At 35.4% G+C, this 24,119-nt stretch overlaps 1 protein-coding gene across 17 annotated transcripts in view; it reads right to left on the reverse strand.

Annotated features, from left to right (window-relative positions):
- Positions 1-24,119, reverse strand: part of STAU2 (staufen double-stranded RNA binding protein 2) — a 311,608-nt gene that overhangs the window by 227,556 nt on the left and 59,933 nt on the right. For all 17 annotated transcript variants that reach the window (XM_023248481.2, XM_023248479.2, XM_023248480.2 and 14 more), the window contains one exon: positions 23,083-23,218. In XM_023248481.2, coding sequence (XP_023104249.1) covers positions 23,083-23,218 — 136 coding nt within the window. The remainder of the gene's footprint in view (positions 1-23,082; positions 23,219-24,119) is intronic.

The following is a 24,119-nucleotide window of genomic DNA, read 5'->3' on the forward strand; positions in this document are numbered from 1 at the left end:
CACTTTGCATCACAACTAGAAATGTTTGAGATATCCAGTTTCTCTTCATCCTTACCAGCATTTGTTGTCATTATTTTTAATTTTCATCATTCTAGTAGGTGAGTAGTAATACATCATCATGGTCCTAATTTACATTTGCCTTATGACTAGGAATGTTGAACATTTTTTCATTATTTTTTAATCATCCGTATGCTTTCTTTGGTGAAATGTCTCTTCATGTCCTTTGCTCATTTTCTATTGAATTGCTTGTTCTTTTAGTGTTGAGTGATTTACTGCCTATACTTCAGACAGTAATGTTAAAAAATATTTTATGAGGAACCAACCTCTATCTCTGTTGACTTTTAATCCACAACTATAAGGAAAAGGTTTTTTTCCCCAAAGAAAAATGTCATGTACTCTTACCTTTTTTATTTTCTTTCTTTCTCTTACATCAGTGAACTGAGATTTTTACATCTAAAAATCAAAAAGCTACAAATAAAGTTTGCTTTTTGACCCTCAAGAAGAGACTCTGGACATCAAGGGAATTAACACCCCCCACACACACACACACACGGGGGGGGGGGAGAGAGAGAGAGAGCGAGAGCGAGAGAGAGAGAGAGAGAGAGAGAGAGAGAGAGAGAGAGAGAAAGTACATAAAGATTCTAGATGAGAAAAAAAAACCATAGTAAATAAAAAGGTCAAGTCAATAAAGGAACACCTTTGTAGAAATGACATAAAAAATTACCAAACTTGGCAATTTTTTTTAGAATATGCATGCAAACCTTCTCATTTTGGAAAGTAAGTTTCTCTGTTTTTTGTTTTCATTTTTTTAGCCAACAGGGAAAGAGAGAGAGAGAGAGAGACAGAGAGAGAACTAAGGTCAAAAGGGGGGAAGTCATGCACAAATGAACTTTTCTTTCTCCTTTACTGTATGAGAAAGTAATTTATGAAATTTATTAAAGCAATCATTATCTCTGTTCATTGCCAAAATATTTTATGTGATTACATATTCACCAAACGTATATTCAGCTAACTGGCAACTTCATTCTACTTAAAATGCAGAAGAAATCTAAAATGTATGAGGGAAAAAAATAAATTCTGAAGTCAAAAAGCCCATGAACCAAATAAAGCTCATGTACTTCACACTTCTAGGATCACCCTGAAGCCCAATTCAAAGCCTTTGTTATTCTTACATTGCTTCCAATCCTAACTTCAGTATCAGTTTTCAAGGTAATAGTTTAAGAGCCTTAAAGAGGCAAGGGGCAAGCAATGCTACACAAAGACACGCTGACATGCAACAAGAAATAATATGACAAGATTGTCAAGAATGATTTAGGAAGTAACAAAAGCAGACTTGGGAACTCAAGAAACTGATGTCTAGGAGTATCTGACATAAGAACATATCATGTATTTATGTTACAAGACTTATAAAAAGGGTAAATCCTCAGCAATTTAGAAAACTTGGCTATCCAGAACAACTGATTCCTTGAGGATGGTGGTTAGCTACCATTTTTACCTTCTTGTTTAACTCTTTCAAAAGTCCTGGGACTACTTAAACTAGCCTATCATAAAATAATCATTGATGTTGATAAAGGGTAATATGTGTTTCAACTGGTATTCCAATGGCTGGGCATTAGAATGACCTGGGGAACTTTTTAAAGCACGGGTGTTCAAATTCCCCAACCAGAAATTCTGATTTCATTAGTCTAAATAGAGTGTGGCATCAGACTGGTTAAATGTTTTTAGGAAAACCTGATGTTCTGCCAGGATTGGGAACCACTAAGATACACAGTTTTCTGTATGACATCTTTAAGAATCTTTAAGGAACCTTTATTTTTTTTTTAATGTTTATTTATTTTTGAGAGAGAGAAAGAGAAACAGAGCATGAGCAGGGGACAGGCAGAGAGAGAGAGGGAGACACAGACTCCGAAGCAGGCTCCAGGCTCTGAGCTGTCAGCACAGAGCCCAACACCGAGCTTGAATGCACGAACCATGAGATCACAACCCGAGCCAAAGTCGGACCTTCGACTGAGCCACCCAGGCTCCCCTTTAAGGAATCTTTAAGTGGATAAAGTGTACAGCATTTCCCAAATTTGTCTTCAAATCCCTTTTTTCATAGAACATCTTATAAAACTTACTTAATTCTTTAGATGAAAATCAAGGTACATAATAAGTTTAGAATTAAATTGTGCCACTTTCTGAACTTTATAAGAGCCTTAACAGCAGCAGAGGAAGTAAGAGAAGGAAAAAAAAAAGTGTATTACTATCACATTTTTATTGTATTAAAAGAATTCCAAATGTGAGATTTTAGTTAAAATTCCAAATGAGAAGTTTTAGTTTCAACTAAAAAACTTCAGCATATTTAAATCATGCCTACAGTAAGCCTGTGACTCACACACTGTGAAAGCTAATTCCAAAGATAAATTTATGCTGCCCTCTAATGGTTCAAGATAAATTTTTTTACCTGTATAATACCAGAAATACTGATGATGAAATCAATTTTATTATTTATAAATGGGAAAATTATATTCAATGCCATAGAAGAAAAATAAGATTTCACTCTGGGGTATGATTGAGCTCAAAAGACTAGCTATGACCGCTATATTTGTGTTCAAGACTTTTTAAGTTATCAAGCCATTTTCATCCTACCACCACGTTTGACAATCCAAGTAAAAAATCAAGATAAAAATATACACCACTTCTGTGCATTCCACAACAGCCATCTCTAATTCAGCTTTTCTTCAAGTAAATCTATATCAATGGTCTTCAAACTCAATGTGCGCACACCATTAAGGAATTTTGAAAACTATGTGTATTCTTGCACATTTTTATTACATCTAAAATTTTAATTAGCACACCTAAAATTTTTCATTAGCTTAAATACTTGCAAAGAATATAGTTTCTGGTTTACTGCAATATTGGCAATTTAAAATACAAGTGTTATGTCACTCCTTTAAATGTACCCAAAGGAATCTAAATATCCTAACAAGTTGATACCTACCCTCAAAAGCACAAAAATTCTCTTCAGTATATCAAGATTTTTATAAATTTTTTTTCCTTCTTGAACTTGCATGTTATTCTTTTCTCTCCATGGAATTTTACCGTTAACTTTATACCTGGAAATCTTTTATGGCTCATTCTATTGTAATCCTATGCGTCAAAAATATGGATATTAATTAAAATTTCTAGACGTTTGTATTTCCTGTCACCATAAGCATATATGTTCAAAAAAATCTGTGGAATGAGACATTGTTACAATTGTTGTTAGCAGATAATTAACGGAACATAAATATTAGACACTTCAATGAATAATTTTTAAACAAAAAGTAAAATCTTAGGGATATGCTTCTTACTGAGATGGATAAGAAAGAATAATCCTCACTGCTAAAAGAACATAGATTCTCAATTTTATTCTTAATTCAAAATTTCCTAGGTTTAATCACTGAGCAACGCTACTCACATGCAGAAGTAAATCATCCGAGTTTTGTTTCAGCAATACATATTTTGTGTCACAACTTATATTATGATCTATCAGAAACTGCTTTTAATGACATGACAACTGATAACTTGACTAGATCCTCTTGTAATTTGTGGAGAGCAAAGAACTAGAAACTACTGACATACAATAGGAAGTGTTACATGTTTATTACAAGTATTCAGCTTCTCAATTTCAAGGAAGAAGTCCAAAAAAGCATGCCTAAGACAACAAATGACTATTAATTATATAAATTATTCTTTCACCTAGCAGCATCTCCTTTAATTTGATATACTCAGAAAGGGTAAAAAAAAAAAAATTAAAATATTGTTAATTTCAATACCCTTCCCTGGTATGATATTTGTGTAATAAAGTGTTTTTTTTTTTAATGTTTATTATTGAGAGACAGAGAGAGACAGAGCATGAGCATGGGAGAGACAGAAAGAGGAGACACAGAATCTGAAGCAGGCTCAGGCTCTGAGCTGTCAGCACAGAGTCCAAACTGCAAGATCATGACCCGAGCCGAAGTCAGACGCTTAACCGACTGAGCCACCACCACCCAGGCACCCCTCTAATAAAGTGCTTTTATCTTATCATGAACTTCACATATATTGTCACCAAAACTTTGGAATAGCAGACTTAGCTCATTTAATTTATGGTGAATACCCAACAATACATACTGTCAACCAACCCCAAACTAGGCTGCCAAAAAAAAAAAAAAAAAAAAAGTCTGACTTTGTTTCTCAAAGTTGGGCTTAAAAGAATAAGATTTCTCGGGGCGCCTGGGTGGCGCAGTCGGTTAAGCGTCCGACTTCAGCCAGGTCACGATCTCGCAGTCCGTGAGTTCGAGCCCCGCGTCGGGCTCTGGGCTGATCGCTCAGAGCCTGGAGCCTGTTTCCGATTCTGTGTCTCCCTCTCTCTCTGCCCCTCCCCCGTTCGTGCTCTGTCTCTCTCTGTCCCAAAAATAAATAAACGTTGAAAAAAAAATTAAAAAAAAAAAAAAAGAATAAGATTTCTCACAAAGCAAGACCCAAGTATACGCCACATGCAACAGGATACCAAAAACAGAGAAAGACTAAAAATTAAAGGACAAAGGTATACCAGGTTAATGGAAACTAAAAACATAGTGATTGTAACCTTGATACCAGACAAAGTGAATTCTATCTAAAATGCATTAATGTAAAAGGACATTTTCTAATGCTACAAATCTGCAATTCTCAAATAATATATAACCGTTATGAGTATCTATGGGTCAAATAACACAGCAACCACCTCTATAAAGCAAAATGTTACAGGAGATGCAAGTAGATATAGATAGAAGCATGCAAATACGAAGACGTTTTAAAATACCGCTCTTGGTACAAGACAGATGAAGTAGGCAAAAAGTAAAGATACAGAAGACCTAAACAACAAAATCTTATGGAAGATCATATATACATCAATCTTCATTTCCTTTATATTTCTCAAGTACATATGCAATCCTTGCACTGATTCCACATTAGATCTCAAAGAAAGCATGAGTAAGTGCCATCAAGTAGAAACATTACCAAAAAAAAAAAAAAAAAAAAAATCTTGGATCACAAAGTGATAAACCAGAAATTAAAAAATTATAAAATCAGGGGCGCCTGGGTGGCGCAGTCGGTTAAGCGTCCGACTTCAGCCAGGTCACGATCTCGCGGTCCTTGAGTTCGAGCCCCGCGTCAGGCTCTGGGCTGATGGCTCAGAGCCTGGAGCCTGTTTCCATTCTGTGTCTCCCTCTCTCTCTGCCCCACCCCCGTTCATGCTCTGTCTCTCTCTGTCCCCAAAAAAAATAAATAAACGTTGAAAAAAAATTATAAAATGAAAAAATAACCCTCTACTTGAAAAATTAATCCTTTATTGAACAACTTCTACATAAAGGGAAAATACAAACTGAAATTACAGAACAAACATAATGAAAATACTATATATCTAGAACTACAGGACACATGTAAAGCAATGATCAGAGGAAAGTTTATAGCCTTTAATAATTATATCAGTAACAATGAAAGCATTAGGATCAACGAATTAAATTCAATTCAAGAAACTTTTCTAAAAGCTATTATTACTAACTTGGTATTAGATTCTGTTTGCTCATGCTTTGTTTTTTCTTACATTATTTATTTTTGGCATTAGATTTCAATTTCCTTTTCTGTACCATCTTTACCAGGTTTAGGTAACAATGTTATACTTGTTTTGTAAAGAGAATTTAAAAATTCCCCCCTCCTTCTTCTATCATGTGACTCTTTTGCTTAAAATTGTATACAGTAAAATTTGGAAATTCTCCTCTGTCTCTATATCTGTCTGGTCTAGATTACAATGTTATATAGACTTAAAAATGTTAAAGACTATGTAGTCATTGATAATTTGGTAGACAGAATACCTCTGTGAAACTCTGTGGGTCTGGTCCTTTTGTGTGCATTTATTAACTTTCTTTATTTGTTTCAGTGAATATTGATGCATTCAAGCTTTATATTTCTAAGGGGCCAATTCTGGTAAACAATATTTCCCAGGAAATTATCTAGATCATCTAGGTTTTCCAATATATTTTTACAGAGGTCTGTAGACTCTTACAATTTGTTAAAATTTTCTCTGTTCTAATTTCTTTGCCATTCTGCCTTAATCTTCATTATTTCTTTCTCTGTACTTTCATTGTTTTCTTTTCTCTAACTGCATCAGCTAGTCAGTCTACGACAAATAGTTTTGGAGATGACGTGCCTTATTACTGATCTTGGTGTTAAAGAAGATAAATAACCTTCTAAAGTACTCCCGAGGTGTCTGCCATAATCCCCATTATGGCATTTATCATTCTCAGTTATAATCATGTATCCTCCACTACCAGGCTATAAGCTCAAGGGTAAGGGCAGTGTCCTCATCTTCATGTTCGCCAGCATCTCACTTCTCAAGAACTACTAATTGATTAACACCGACATACTGAATTAATCAATGAATAAACATATTCCTGGTGTCAATGAATCAGAGAAGAAAAAAAAAATGTGTCCCCAGATAAGAATCTGTAACTGTGAGGTGGTGTTAAAACTGGCTGGACCACACTTCACACTCATTAGGATGGCCCTCGTCAAAAAAATCAGAAAACAGTAAGTTTGGCAACCAAGTGGAGAAATGGGAATCCCAGTATAAAACCAAATTTGGACAACGTAGATTGTAATTTTAAACTAGAAATTTCCGTACCAAATATACGAATTTTTTTTGTTCTAGCATGCCATCTCCACTCCTTACCAACTCTGGAATACACTAACCATCAGATTCTATACCACTACTATAAGGCCCATCTTACCCATTATGCCCTAGGCTAATACAATGCCTCTATCACTTTTTCCATCTTCAGCTGCCTGTCCGCTGCCTTCTTCTAAAGCATGCCTAGCACTTAAGGCACGGCCCTTTCCTTGGGCTGACTAAACTTGCTTCTATCAATAAACAATTTGAAATTAAAGCTGTGGAAGGGGAAACGGTCTCTATCATCTCTGATGTATCTGAAACCTTTGGTTCTTTTCTCCTCCTGCTGTTGTTAGGGTTGCAAGAGGCTAACTTCTATTGGTCAGGTGGCATTGAGGGGGAAATGTTCCTTGGAAACCAAAGTTAGAACTATTTACAAGGTATATGGTTCACCGTAATTAAAAAGAGCTTTTATGGAATATCTTGGGAACTGTGCCACCATTTACCACACTCTATGAGAAATACATTCTAAGTTTCCAGTAACCAACATAAAAACAAACTTTGGGACATGGCCTATTTTGATGCTCACCCAAAATCTTGCCCAGAATTTATTAGATACAATATTTCATTTCCAAGAAATACTATTATTGCAGAAACTTCTATAAACATGTTACATAAACTCTCACTGATAGTCATAGCACTTACATTGCAAGCCATACTTAAATTTATTTCTAAATCCAATTAACATTAAAAACTTCATAAACCTTTTGCTAAAAACAACAGTTGAACAAAACATGTAACAAGTGATTGAACACTAAGAAAAAACAGCTGGTAGATCACGTTTTTCAATTCATAAAGGAACTCTCCAAGACAAAGACCAAAAGACAGAATTTTTGAAATTTCTCAGAGCTAAGACTAGCAACTGTATAAATTCTTTGTACAATTCTAAAAATGGAAAGCCCACTCATCCATAGGTCACATGCCACGTTAACAAGGTCTTCACAAGCTGAACTGTCATTTTGTCCAGGTATTTTTTAAAACACAGGTAAATATGCATTGTTAAAGCAAGATTTTGCTGAACTACATGAAAGAAACATTTGTGGTAGAGTATTGCTTCAAACACATAGGGGACAAACTATTGTCCTTGGTTTCCAGAGGATGAACAACAGACTGGTAAAATGGGTCTCAAATAAAATAATACAGGATGCTGCTTATTTCTCTAATCTAGGAGAAAAGTTATTGGGATTCTAAAAAAAAATCATGGCTAGAAAGATGGATCACTTCTTATACAGAGTTTTGAATATAGTGTTGATCACATTTAAGTCCAGGGTACATTTTCCTGAAGAATCATGATAAACTTGCGGGAGATGAGGACTTACAGTCCACCTTACAGATGAGGGCTTTCATGCTACTTTCCTTATACTCACCTTTATGGAGAATAATTTTTAAACATTCAGCATAAAGAACTCAAAAAGGATTCTCAAGAGCATTACAAAAATAAGTGGCTAAATAAAATAAAACGACCAGAATTATAAAAAGTCATTTTTTTAAAGGATTGGCTTTGTTTATCCTACTTTTGTTTTTGTTTTAAGGGGATATGAAAAATGTTAAACATGTGACATGTAAAAAGTTAATTTATTTATTTATTTATTTATTTATTTATTTATTTATTAAACATACCAGATAATTTAAACAGTCTCTAATACAAAATTAAATGGTGAGCCTTGGGCTTGCCTGACTGCCTGTAAGAGGAGAAAAAGGAGTCTGGAGTTCTGAATTTGTATCAGGGGAAATTTGTTACAAGTTATTAGTCCTTGAATACTAACTCAGTGGCAAACAAACACAAACTAACCATTCCTTGGGAATGAAAGTGACAAAGTTGAAAGATCAAAGGTAAAATGGATGGCTATGAAGTTATGGCAAGGCAGCAGAGGTAGCTGTATAAATGCCACAAATAATAAAAAGCACAGAATTTCTAGGCTCATGCCCAAATCCCAAATTAATAACTGCTCATGTGCACAGTAGTTTTCTAAAGGAGAAAGGACTTTCTGGGCTGCAATGGCAGTATCATTCCAGGATCAACTAAATTCCAGCAAAAGGCTAAATAAAGGTATGTATTTCTGTTTTATAGAATCAGTCATTCCTTCTGGTAAGTAAATACTTAGAAATAATAATAGAATCATATCTGATTTTTTTTAATTGGGCAGAAGTGAATTATTAAAAACCTCTCAAAATAACAATGTCCTAGGGCAAATACTCTGATACTTAAAATTATTTTTAAGGAAATTCAAACACTATGGTAAAGTAAGAAAATGGGCCATGTGTAGTCATGGAATTGTCATATTTAATCTTGAAAACAACATTATGAAGAAGCATAATTTATTCTCCCCAATTTACAGATGTGTTAACTGAGAATTAGAAGATTGTTCAAATCCACACAGCCATCATTCCAACTCCAGATCCTGTACTTACAACTATATTAGCTACAATATAATAAAGGCTAACAATTAAACAACATTTACTGAGCAAAGGCAAAAGCTAAGCAATTTATAGACATGCCATTTTATTCTCAAACACTCTATGAGGTAAATATTATTTTAGTCCCTAGTAAAACATTTACAATGGTTTTGGAGAAATGCTTGAGAGGCAAAATCTGATGCTTTCTTAGACACACTTTTAGCTTCAAAGAAAATTCAGTATTACAAAATATCTTTTAAAAATACATGAACTTTTAAAAAAAAAACCTCAGCTTTATTGAGATAAAATTTGCATGCAATGAAATGTGCCTGTTTTAAGCTCACAGTTAATGAGTTTTGACACACACCTGTATAACAATCACTAAAATCAAGATATGGAATATTTCTATCACCCCAAAAGGCTTCCCTGTAGAAAAAATCCCCACCTTTGGATCTAGGCAAGCAATGAACTGCTTTATGTCACTATGGGTTAGTTTTGCCCATTCTAGAAGGTCATGAAAACAGAATCTTACAGTATACACATACGTATCTGGCTTCTTTCATACACCATAATGCTTTTCAGATTCGTTGAATCAAACGTTTTACTACTGGGTAGTATTCCATGGCATGGTTACATTATAATTTGTTCAACCATTCAACTGGTGGTGGATATTACTACTTTAGGGTTATTATAAATAAAGATGCAAAAAGGGGGAAAAAAGGAAGGGAAGGGAAAGGAAGGAAAAAAAGAAAAAGAAAGATGCTACAAATATTTATGTACAATCTTTGGCCACATATTTTCATTTCTTTTAGGTAAACGCCAAGAGTGGAATTGCTGGCTGGTATGTAAGTATACCTTTAATTTCAAAAGAAAGTTACAAACCATGACAAAAAGGCCATACAGTTTTATCTTCCCAGCAACAAGGTAAGAGAGTTCCAGCTGCCTAGTCATGACACTTGGTATTGCCAATCTTTTTAAATTTTAAGTACAGTTTTAAGTTGTACTTCCCTGAAAATTAATGATTTCAAGCATCTTTTCAAAGGCTTATTAGCCATTCTTATCTCTCCTTTAGTGAAGTGTCTATTCAATTACTTTGTTCATTTGTTTGTCTTAAGTTTTAAGTGTCCATTTATATATTCTGGATACAAATCCTGTGTCAAACTATGTATTGCAAATATTTTCTTCCAGTGTATGTCCTGCTTTCTAGTTTTTTAAACAATGACTTTCAGGTATCAGAAGTTTCAAATTTTGATAAAGTTTAATTTCTTAATTTTTCTTTTATGATTTGTGTTTTTTGTGTTCGAAGAGATCTTCACCTTTCCCTAAAGTAGCAAAATACTTTCTTCTGTAAATTATGATTCATGCTTTTTAGGTTTGATAAAATCTTTGCCTACCTCCAAAGTAATAATGTATTTTCTTCTGAAAACTTACAGCCCTAACTTTTACACGTAGGTCTGTGATCCATTTCTAATTAATTGTTGTCTGTGGTGTAAGGTAAGGTGTTGAGAAACATTTCTTTCTATCTGGATATCCAATTGTTTTACCACCGTTTGAGGGAAAGAGTCTCCTTTGCCTATTAGCATCTCTGTTAAAGTTAATTTTGAGAAAAAAAAATTGACTTATATATATGAGTGGGTCTATTTCTTGATTCTATATTCCAGGGATCAAGCGAGCTTTTTTTTCTGTGAAGAGCCAGATAGTAAATATTTGGGGCTTTGCAAGCCATATAATCTGTCATATCTACTCAACTCTGCTGCTATATAGCATGGCAGCAGCTGCAGGCAACATACAAACAAATGATCCTATCTGTGTTCCAATAAAACTTGACATTAAAATTTCAACTTCATCTAAATTTCATGTGCTATGAAATATCTTTTTCTAAATATTTTTTCCTAACCATTTAAAAATGTAAAAACCCTTCTTAGCTTGCAGGCCACACAAAAACAGGGAGACCAGATTTGCTCCATGAGCCAGTTTGCCAACCTCTGTTCTATTCTGTTCCACTGATCACTCCCCAGGCCAGTATTTAACTGTCTTGATTACTGAAGCTTTAGAACAAGTCTTGAAGTCAGGTAGTATGAGCTCTTCAAATTTGTCCATCCTTTTCAAAACTGTGTGGTAACTGCAGTTTCTTTGCATCTCCACACAAATATTAATATTATCAATTTAACAAACACACACACACACAAAACCCTGCTATGATTTTAACTGGCTTTGCATTACAGCTGTATGTTAACTTTGGAATAACTGACATTTTAACTATATCACGTCTTCTTTAATTTATTGGAACGGTATTTTTTAGTTTTAGTACACAGTCTGTGCATATATTTTGTTAGATTTAATACCGGGTATGACATGCTTTTATACTATTTTAATGTTCAATTGTTCATTACTATGAAATAGAAATACTGTTGATGTTTTGTACATTAACCTTGTATCCTGTGCACTTGCTCAACTCATTTGCTTCAGTAGCTTTTCATTTTTGAGTTAAGAATTTTCTAAAAAACTAATGGTGTTTGCATATACAAGTTTTATTTCTTCTTATCCAATATCCCCCCCCACCTTTATTTCTTATTACACTTAATAGAACTCAAGTACAATGCTAACTACAAGTGATAACATGTACATCGCTGCCTTGCTCACCTTACAAGTAAAATATTCAGTCTTCCGTCACAAAACATAGCATCAGCTATAAGCTGTTTAGAGAAATCCCTTATCACATTAAGGAGAAACTACTTTCCATTCTTAGTTTGATGAGTCTCTATCATGAATGAGTGCTGACTTTTATCAAATGCTTTTTCTGTGTCTAGAAGATGCTCACATATTTTTTAATGTTTATTTTATTTTTTGAGGGAGAGTGCAAGCTCTAGCTTCTTAAGATGGAAGCCTTAAGCAATAATTTTGGACTTCTTCTTTTCTCACGTAGCATTTAAAGCTATACATGTCCTTCCAAGCACTGCTTTAGCTGCATCCATATCTCAACGTTTCATTTTCATCTTCATTTAGTTTAAAATATTTTTCTAATATCCTTGGTGATTTTTCCTTTGACCCATGCATTATTTAGAAATATGTTGTTTAATTACCAAATACTTACAGAATTTCCAGATATTTTTATCATATTTATAACTCAATCCCTTTGGGATCAGAACACAGTTTGTATTATTTCAATTCTCTCACATTTATTGAGAATTGTCTCATAGCACAGCATATCATCTATCTTGGTGAATGTTCTGTGTGTGCTTAAGAAGAATATATATTCTGCTGTTATTAGATAGGGAGATCCAGAACACTCATTGACAGTGTTATTGAACACTGTCTTAGCTTGGCCTGCCATAACAAAATACCACAGACTGGGTGGCTTAAACGACAGAAATTTATTTTCTCACAGTTCTGGAGGCTGGAAGTCCAAGATCAAGGTGCTTACATGGTCAGTTTCTGATGACAGCCCTCTTCCTGGCTCGTAGACAACCGACTTCTTAGGTCCTCACATGGCAAGGGCAGAGGATATGCAGAGCTAGCTGTATGGTGTCTGTTCTTAAAAGAGCAATAACCTCATCATGAGGGCCACACCCTCATGACCTCTTGAAACCTAACTACCTCCCACAGGCCCTATATGCAAATACCATCACATTTCAGGTTAGGGCTTCAACATATGAACTTGGGGGGTACACAATTTAGCCCACACCAGTGCCTTAGTTTAATTGTTTTCTGCCTAGTTATTCTAAAGCCTGTTCATAGGTGCATGGATAGTTACAATTGTTAGGTTTTCTGGATGATTTTATCCTTTGTCATTGGTAATTTTCTTTTTTTTTAATTTTTTTAATGTTTATTTATTTTTGAGAGAGAGACAGACAGAGCGTGAGCAGGGGAGGGGCAGACAGAGAGAGAGAGAGAGAGAGAGAGAGAGAGAGAGAGAGAGACAGAATCTGAAGCATGTCCCAGGCCCTGAGCTGTGAGCACAGAGCCTGATACGAGGCTTGAACCCACGAACCATGAGATCGTGACCTGAGTGGAAGTCGAACGCTTAACTGACTGAACCACCCAGGCACCCCAGTAATTTTATTCTTGATAATACTTCTTGCTTTGAAGTCTACTTTGTCTTATATAAATATAGCCACTCCAGCTTTATTATGATTAGTGTTTGCCTGAAATATCATTTTCCGTACTTTTAACCAATCTGTGTCTTTACAATGAAAGTAGATTTCTTTATATACCATATGGTTGTACTTCCTGCTCTTTAATCAAGTCTGACATTATCTTTTAACTAAAGCATTTAAACCATTCACATTTAACATAATTACTGATATCGCTGGGTTCAAGTCTAGCATCTTGCTCTTTGTCTTCTATTTATCCCATATGTTCATTACTCTTTTTTCCTCCCTCTTTTCTGCCTTCTTTTAGATTATATTTCTTATTCTATTTTATACCCACTATTATATTCTTAACTATTCTTTGTTTGCACAGCATCAATAGACATCTTTAACTTACCATAACTTCCCTTCGTATATTATATCCGTTCACATATAATGTAAGAAACGTCCCTAAGTTTTCTAGGTGTTTATTCGGGGGAGGGTAAATCTGGTCCCAGTTATAGCCAAAAGCATAAGTCCCATAATATTTTTAATAATTTTATTTTTATCTAATATTTGAAGAAACAGATGTGAGGTGGGGAAGGGCTCTTTATATTTCACTTCAAAGCAAAAAGTTGTATTTCTATTTCATAAAATGAAGTATGTCATATCTGGTCTTACCAGATGAGTAAGAGTTACAACTTTTGTTTTTGTTTTTGTTTTTTTAATTTTTTTTTAACATTTATTTATTTTTGAGACAGAGAGAGACAGAGCATGAATGGGGGAGGGTCAGAGAGAGGGAGACACAGAATCTGAAACATGCTCCAGGCTCTGAGCTGTCAGCACAGCGCCCAATGAGGGGCTCCAACTCACAGACCGAGAGATCACGACCTGAGTCAAAGTCAGACGCTCAAACGACTGAGCCACCCAGGTGCCCCACAACTTTTGTTTTAAAGAGTCAAAATGTTCACTAGTTCCTATTCTTAATTTTAAATACTGTTGCCTAAGGCAAGAGCTTCTGGCCCAGACTAAACCCCTCATTTCCCTTGCTCTCTGATTCTCTGTCTTCATGCTCCAGTTCATTCTCCCTCATCTTTGCTTTCTTAACCTATTCAAATCCTCTTCTCTGACTCACTGTAAGAGTCTTAAAACACAATGTATTTTTAACACTTCTTTATTATGGGTTTGGATTTATTTCCCCCAAATAAAAACACATTTCTAATTTAACTAATGTAATCCTATGTAAAAATAGAGAATATTGAACACTTTTGTCTTATAGCCTTTCAGTTCTAAATCTACCTATAAAGTAGTATCCTCGTGAAGAAATATCATTTTTAAAAGAAATGTCATCTTGACGGGTGCCTGGGTGGCTCAGTCAGTCGGGCGTCTGGCTCTTGATTTTGTCTCAGGTCATGATTTCATGGTTTGTGGGTTCAGGCCCTGCGTTGGGTTCTGTACTGATGGTGCGGAGGCTGCTTGGGGTTCTCTCTCTCTCCCCCTCTGTCTGACCCTGCCCTGCTCACTCACTTGCTCTCGGAATCAATAAATATAAGCTTAAAAATTTTTAAAAAGAAAAGAAACATCATTTTGAAAAATTATAATATACATAAAGTATACAATAGAGAAAAGAATATGTTCCCCAAATCAAGGGATATAATGTACAAAAGGCAAAATTATATATAACTACTTGAATGAATTCCTGCTTTTGACTACTTCACATTTATTTCATTTATGCAAGAGGCTTTAAAGCTGTGTACTTTGCTGACTTTTTCCTGTTACGTTGAAACATATGAAAATAACATATTTATAGGACAAAGAAAGGTAAAATATTAATGACTTTATATGGTTTAACCTCTCATTTATCAGTTAACCACCAGCCCTGGAATACTAACCAGTGTAAACTCACCCAGTCTGCATGTTGTTTTATCAGTACACAAGCACCACCTGGTGGCAGAAAGCGAAATTATAGGCTTTTCCTGTTTATACTGCTCCATACAAATACATTCAGTTTCTCAAGTGTTCTACTTTCCAGCTTGCTTTTTCAAAGGGCAATAGAAAGTAGTGAAGGACACTTAGACTGACGGTTTGAATTATACACCTGAAACTAATATAACACTGTATGTTAAAATTTTAAAAAGTTGGAACAAGCTCAAAATTAATAGCACACCACACAGTATTAGCAGCTAGTCATCAGCCTATATAACAAACTGTGAAATGCAACAAAATATTTCATAAACTAAAATCTTGATTATTTCTAACTTTACTGATAATTAACATAATGAAATAAAATCAGTTCAGGTACTTCAAAAAATCTGGAGCACCTGGGTGGCTCAGTTGGTTAAGCATCTGACTTGGCTCAGGTCACAATCTCACAGTTCATGGGTTTGAGCACCACGCTGGGCTCTATGCTGACAGCTCGGAGCCTGGAGCCTGCTTCAGATTCTGTGTCTCACCCTCTCTGCCCCTCTCCTGCTCATGCTCTCTCAAAAATAAATAAACGTTAAAAAAAAAAATCTGTTTCACCCTATCAAATTTCCACCGATAGCTATAGCTGTCCAAAAAGTTCTTTCCAAGTCTCACAGACTTGGGCAACAAGAGGGGAGACCATGAAGATTCAAGCAGATACCTGGCTCTGCCCATTGGAACAAGAAACTTTAGCAAAATAGTTCTCTTTCCTTATTTAACTTACTATGATTCATACCATACATCTTAAGAGAAAGCAACTTTACTAACCCAGGTACAAGTAATTGGACCAGGAATCTGATACATTAGCAACCAAATATTGTCTTGACACAAAATATACCAACCACACCTGAGGATGGCCATGCTTGGCATGGGGGCGTGCCATGAAATTTTTCCAAATCAAATAATGACAAACCAGCATAACTAAATCCTTTTGAGAAGGAAATATAAATCCTACATGAACAAAGAACAGATTGGTCACTCAAACTTTGGTTGTAACCTAAACAATGTCATTGTGTGCAGGATGCATTCTGATGTGTGAGCTTCAAGGAGGCTCCAGACCCTGAAGTTCCTCTTCCCATGTGTTCTTCCAACAAACTTTCAAAGCTGAAGATAATCTTCCCATACATACCCTCCACTGAGGCTTTAAATAATAGTAAAATGGTCTCTTCCTAAATATAGGCAGTTTAAACTCAACATAGTCGAAACAGAATTCCTAATGTTTCCAAAGATCAACTCCAACTCCTCATTGTGAAAAATATTACTAGTGATCCAGATAGGCGAAAGTCACCCTTAATTACTTTCCTCATCCAATCAATCCCCAAGTGCTATCAAGTTCACCTTCTAAATATACTTCTAAATAGACACTGCCTTCCTCTCCATCTTCACTGTTCCAGGCTCTCACCACCTTAAGCCTGAATTACAACATCCTTGTAATTCATCTTTCTCCCTTGAATTTTAAGCCTATCAAAACTATTTCCCACATACTGCCAAAGCAACATGTCTAAAACAGATACCAAATTATTTTATCCCTCGGCTTACAATCCTTCAGCGGCTCCCAATCACCTTCAGTATAAATCTAAACCTCTTCCCAAGGCCATCTGAGGACATCAGATCAGCACCCTGACTGAACTTTGGCCTTTTCATTCCAGACATACCACATGGCTTGCAAGCCCATGATGAACTAAACTTCTCAGGATTCCTTGTTGTTGTTCCCAAAACCTAGTTTGCTTTTCCTTACCTTGGTCACCTGGCTAGTGCCTAGTTAACCTTGGAGATTCAGTTCAAGTGTCAATTCCTTCTGGGAAGCTTCTTCCTTTGATTCCCCAATATGAGTGAGGTGCTTGTTCTCAGTGTTTCCACAGCACCATATGGTCACATCTATCACTCTGTTACTGTTTCTCTGCATTGTTTTCATCTTCTAATGGACTCAGAGTCTACCAGACTATGTAAAGTATCTACTAAAGTATCTACTCTTAACACGACATGTGGCAAAAAGCAGGCATTTGTAAATATTTGCTTAATGAAAGATCTCATGAAAGTCCTTTCATTTTATCATCATCTCTATTTAGGAAATGAGGAAACTAAGAGAGGTCCAGTGCCTTGCCCAAAACCACACAGCTAAAAGCATCAGAATCAGGATTTGAACCAAAGGTTCTGACTGTAATGGAAATGATTCTCCTTCAGAATCTTTGCCTTGAGGGAATCTTTCATAAAATAATTGTGCTCTGCATAGCAACTTGAATGGGATAAATCCCTGTTTCTCCTGGCTGGGCACAAACCCAAGCATGGGCTAATTATTCTCAAACCCCAAATCTAGTCTGAATGACAAAGGGATGGATAGTCTACTCAGTCTTTCCTAGGACTTTCCTAAGAATGACACAAAAACTTGTTCCTTCTCTGGTACCACATGTCTAAGGACTTTGTAGCATATGAGATACAGCAAATGAAAGTCAGCTTCTTTAAAAATGAAGCCAAGCAGAGGAAAAATGAGACAAGAACTAAAAAGAGAAATGGAAAATGAGGGAAAAGAACACTAAAGCCCTATATTCAACCATGCCTGAAATCTCCCCAAGAGCCCTCCCAGTTATTTAAGGCAAAAATCCCCATTTTCACAAAGTCTTGTGTGAGTTGTGGGCCTTTGGCCATCTGCATCACCAGACTGGGGACCTTTTGGCCACTAGCCAAGCAGTAATGCTCCTTGCATCTGTGCATACACAAAATTGATAAACTGTCTGTTGGAGGCCTGATTTCAACCATTCTGTTCCTTGGGATAATGTATACCACTTTTATAACAAAGATAGGAGAACAAAAGCATAAAGTATTCTCCAAACTTTACATCCTACACTTTGTCATATAAATTTTTGTAGCTTTCAACTTTATATCTGTTAGTGAACAGTGGCCCAAATGAGAAAGAAAAAGATGTAACTGGATACATTCATTTTTAAACATCTCGGGTGTAACAAAAAGAGACAGGTACTTCAGAAGCCAGCTTGCATCCAGATTTTGCTAATAGATAAATCTCTTTTTTTCCCCCAGCCATCATAGAACAGGACAGTGGAGGGATGGGGGTAGAGGGGTGGTTTCTGTAAGTGCCTCCTTAGCCTTTGAGTGAGTTCGAGTGTAGAAACCTCATCAGGAAAAAACAGAATTAAATAAAAATAAACACACTTAAAAAAAAAAAACAACATGGGTAATAATTATTACTTAATACTATTTTAAGTAGAAAATGACATGACCTTTACATAAATCCCTCTAAACAATATCTGTTTCTTAGACTTTTTAACTTTTCATTCCCTGACTTATTAAGAAGCTACTGATTCATTCGGAGTCCGACAAGGAGAAGAGTACCCCCTCTGATCTTTGGCTCCAAATTCCCTGTAACACATTCAGGTGTTGTCATCCGCAAATGAAGGTCATATGTGAAATCATAATTTTTACAGCCGAACGAGTAATGGTTAGGTTTGCCCTTTTGTGAGCAGCTTTTACATTGAAACACGGCCTGGCAGCTTACCAGTACTTCCCTATTTTCTTTTTACCTTTTTTTGTGATCTGCAGAATCTCAAAACAATCTGAAAAGCCTCTCCAGCAATCTGGAAGCAAAGTCCACTTTCTCCATGAAGTTGGAATGGACTATGGCACAACCCTCTAAAGAAGTCATAAATAACTTCTTGTGCCCCTCATGACAACCATGGAATCACATCTTGAAACCAGAAATTGCCAAGAAAGGAAAAATGTCAGCATCTTAACATAAAACTTACCATACGAAAAAAAAAAAAAATCAAACCAAACCACAGGACCCCTGTCACATTCTCATATGCCAACTATTCTTCCCCTTGGTTCACTGTTTTCCAGCCATACTGGTGTCCTGGTAAAGACATCAACACACCTGGAACATTCCCACTTCAGGAGCTTTGCACCTGCTGTTTGTTCTGCTTGGAATATTCTCTCCCTCTCTCATGACATTCTCACTACTTACTTCCTCTCTCCTTTTAGGTCTTTATCAAAAGTCACCTTCTCACTAAGTAACCACTTCTTACTGACTGCCTCCCCTGCTAGAATATGAGCTCCATATTAATAATCCACAGAGATTACTGTCTGATTTTTCATTGCTTTAGCACCAGATTTCTTTCATTTAAAAGTAATAAATTCACTAATCGAAACTCTAGTTAAGATTTCAATAAAGGACTATAGATATCAAAATACAATAAGCATCTAAATATAATATCCTCATGAGACTATTCATTATAGTGCATTAAAAATAAAGGGCACCTGGGTGCTTCAGTCAGTAAGCCTCTGACTCTTGATTTTGTCTCAGGTCATGATCTCATGATTCATGGGTTTCAGCCCCACATTGGGCTCTGCGCTGTCAGCACAGAGCCTCCTTGGGATTCTCTCTCTCCCTCTCTTACTCTGCCCCTCCCCCCCCCCCGCAAAATAAATAAACTTATAAATCAATAGACAGAATATCTTGCAAGTACAAACAAGGCAAAGTATATCTAATTCAGGTGACCAAATATATCTCTTGTGCTAAGTGGGCAAATAGCTTTATTTATATTAGGTAACCTCAGGCTCATGAGAAAGGCAATACGTATGTTATACAGAAAAAGTCAAAGTAAAGCAACTACAAGAGACATGTGATGCCCTTCTTGCCACCTATGGGGTGTGGACACCAAGTTGAAAGCTGGTAAGCCTGCCACTGGATGCTCCAACTAGGAGACACTAAGAAGAGAATAAGAATGGAAAAACATGCCAGGAAAACAAAGGGAGTTAAGGATTTAGGCCAAAAGAGTAAGGGGGGAGATGGTCAAGACTCTGTGGAAGCATCACCTGACAGGACTACACGTCACCAGCTGCAGGTTTCAGCAAGGCGGCAAGAAAGGTGTCGGCTATCTGCTAGGCAAGGGACATCACCACAAAGAGCAGAGAAGCCCAGCGGACAATACAGAACACCCACACAACGGTGAGGGTCCCTCCTTCCCTACCACGACAACACAGTAAATTCCCCTGACACACCCAGCAGAAAAGCGGGAAGGAGCAGAAGTCTAAGAGATTGTACACATTTTTATTAGAGAATCTGAGCAATAGTATTTAAAGGAACCATTTAAAAATCTGAGTAGGACCGAGTTTTAAATGGTAAATACGCACTACCAAAGAAGACACCAAAAGGTATCAGGTTATATGTACACTAAATATCTTCCTCTCACATCCGAACTGTAACGTCAGTAAGTACACAAAATGATTTTTAAAATATCAGCATCTTGGGGCACCTGGGTGGCTCAGTCCATCAAGCATCTGACTTAGCTCAGGTCATGATCTCACGGCTCATGAGTTCGAGCCCCGCATCAGGCTCTGTGCTGACAGCTCAGAGCATGGAGCCTCCTTCTGATTCTCTCTCTCTCTCTCTCTCTCTCTCTCTCTCTCTCTCTCTCTCTCTTTCTCTCTCTGCCCTTCCCCCACTCGTGCTCTGTCTCTCAAAAATAAACATTAAAAAAAATTTCTTAAAAATGTATCAGCATCTTAACACTAGAAGAAATGTTAATTATGTGACATGATAGAGGTGTCAGCTAACCCTACAATGGCAATCATAATGCAACATAAATGTACCAAATCAGTATGTTGCACACTTTAAACTTGTACAATGTTTTAATGCAATTATATCTCAATAAAAATATTCTTTTTAAGAATTAGTAAACATCTGATCACAAGAATTTCTTAGGCATAAAAGCAATGGGAGAAATCAAACACACAAAAATTATAGATTAGACCATATAATATCTAAAACTGTTGCACATCAAAAACAAACACAAAACTAAAGCCAATTTTTGGTGGGCAGGAAAATTAAACAAAATAGGCAATGCTAATACCCTCTCCTCCATACGTAAACATTTGAAGACTGGTCAAGTAATGCAACAAAAGTTAGCAAATTAAACTAGACAAATCAAAAAGGACAAGTGACTAATAAATATTTAAAAACTGTTCAATCTCACAAGTAATCAATAAAACCAAAATTTAAAAACATACCACTTTTTAGCCATCAAATAAGACAATGTATTTCCAAAAGTCAGTGTTGTCAGAATGGAACAGAATATACTCTAAGAAATTAGTACAAATGTTAATGTAATTGGGTAACATTATTTTTTTCAACCTAATATTCCCCTATAGTAATCTATTTTAAGAAAATAATCAGTGATGTGAACAAAAATTTGTATGTAAAAATTGTTTGCGGTAACATTGCTTACAATTGCCCAAAAAAAGGGGAAACAACTTAGATGATCAACAACAGGTGCATTTCGTTTATATACTCATCAAGTATTCTTTGTACCTGTTTATATCCTTGTAAAGTATAACCTGGCCAAATGAAGCATTAAATAGCCATCAAAAATGTTTTTCAAAAATCACTTAAAAATATAAAAAATGGGGGCCCCTGGGTGGCTCAGTTAAGCATCCGACTTCACCTCAGGTCATGAACTCATGGTCCGTGAGTTCAAGCTCCACGTCCAGCTCTGTGCTGACAGCTCAGAGCCTGAAGCCTACTTTGGATTCTGTGTCTCCCTCTCTCTCTGCCCTTCCTCTGCTCAGGCTCTGTCTCTCTCTGTGTGTCACTCAAAACTAAAAAACCATTAAAAAAAAATTTTTTTAATGTGAAAAATTGGGGGCGCCTGGCTGGCTCAGTCAGAAGAGCATGTGACTCTTAATCTCAAGGTTGTAAGTTCGAGCCCCACACTGGACGTAGAGATTATTAAAAAAAATAAATAAACTTTAAAAGAAATATATGAAAAATTATCCCTATTCAATGAAAAGAGGGCACAATATTGTACATGTGGAATGAATAAATTATGATATATTCATAAACAAAGGAACACTATTTAGCAATAAAAAATGGCAAAATCCAGATACAGTACAAGCAACAAACAGAAAACAAAAACAAATAAACAAGAAAACCATTATACAAAGTGAAAATATCCAAACAAAAAGAGTACATACTATATGAGTCTATTCATATGAAGTTCAATGACATGCAAAACTAATTTACAGTGATAGAACCATGGTTACTCCTGGGAGGAGGTGTAATAAATGCAAATAGGTATGAGGACACTCTCAGGGTGACAGGAACACGCTGGCGATGTTGTGAGGATATACATATGTAAAAAGCAATCCATTAAAGTATAAATATGTATGTATATACATAAATGATAGTTATCACAATGTACATTTAAGATCTGTCTGTGCGTTTTGTGATTCATATATGGTACCTCCATAAAGTACTGTAGAAATTGCATATAAAGGAATAAAGGATAACTTCAATTTGGTTAAATAAATGTGCAAAGAATAAAAAATATATAAAATACATCAAAATATTAAAGGCATTTATTTCTGGAATTACAAGTTATTTATATTTTCTTTTTAATTTTCTACATTCTCTACAATGAGTTACGTGACTTTTATAAATGATCAGAAAAAAAAAATTCACATTTTTTTAAATTCTGCCTTGCCTACAAAAGAAAACTCTGTTTCACTTGTAACTATCACAAAATTATGCAATGTGTAGAAAGACTCAGTAAATTCTTCCAACAAATTTCCTATAAATTAAAAATACTCATGTGTGTAATGTATTTGGACAAATTAAGAAAAACACTAGCTAAGCTAAGTATCTACAAGTCAACTGAGAACTCAGCACTATACTGTGGCATGATTTTAAAACATGGTCCTGCCTGCAACAAATACAGGGCTCTCATGACTCTATAAAAACTAGTTCCTGAAAACCAGTTATTTTTAAAAATATATTACTTTAAATATTCCTTTGAGCCCGACTTATCTAAATTCCATGCAAAATGCCCAAAGTAAATTCTCTTCACATTGCAAATACTCTTTGAGTTTTAGAAACTTTTACAATGTGCATAAAATAATAAATGAGAACAAAACCAAAGAAGACATACAAACCTCTGATTGTACATGCCCCGAAAGTTGTAATTAGCTCTATAATTTGGGAAAGGCTTTGGATCTAATGGCCTGTAGATGGCAGGCTCTCCCCTTTTCATAGCAAGCCCATTCAGTTCCACAGTTGGAGTTATACTACCTGTTTAAAAAAAAATATTAAAAGCACACAAGTGAAATATTTCCATAATAAATCACACAAGCCATACTTACATTACATGTCATTACCATGAAAGAAGGTGGGAGTCAATGGCCTGTCTGTATGATGGTCTCAGGGATGTAAATACAAACTACATGAACAGGAAAATTGTTTCTAATGAAATCTCTTTGGGGTTTTGGCAACCTTTTTTTATATTCATGACCAAAAATTCAATTTGAAAGTCATACTATTTCAAAACAAGGGAAACACAAGACTCATAGATTGCTTAATTCGAATATTATAAAGTACTGAACTTCAGCATAAATTACTCACCCCAGGAAGCTTTCAGTTATTTAATCATTAAAAACAATATCATCTGTGAATATTTTTATATTTTGCTAATCAAGCAGCTGAAGTTAGCAATGAATACAGGGTCATCAGTAATTCTTGGACTTACCTAATAAAACTAAATTTTGAGTTTCTATCACAAACAAGACAAAGTAAATATACTAATGCTTTGTATAAATAATCTTTAAAGATACATACTGAAGCGTTTTTGGATGAAGTGATATATCTGAGACTTCTTTCAAAACAATTCAGAGGAGAGACAGATGACAAACAAGGTAACTGTTGAAGCTGGTGGTGGGTATAGGGATGTTTACTATCTTATTTACTTTTTCGACAATTTGAAAAATCCATAATAAATAACACACAATGTAAATTATTACATCGTATTATTTCGAGTACCAAAAGAGGCTATTTAGTAAAACATATATATATATATATATATATATATATATATATATATATACATATATATATATATATCCCATATAAAAAATTATACAAAGGAATCTAAAGTTTTCGGAGAAAGTAGTAATCAGTGTAAATTCTATATACACTA

Source organism: Felis catus, chromosome F2, assembly GCF_018350175.1.
Source record: "Felis catus isolate Fca126 chromosome F2, F.catus_Fca126_mat1.0, whole genome shotgun sequence".
Lineage (NCBI taxonomy): Eukaryota > Metazoa > Chordata > Mammalia > Carnivora > Felidae > Felis > Felis catus.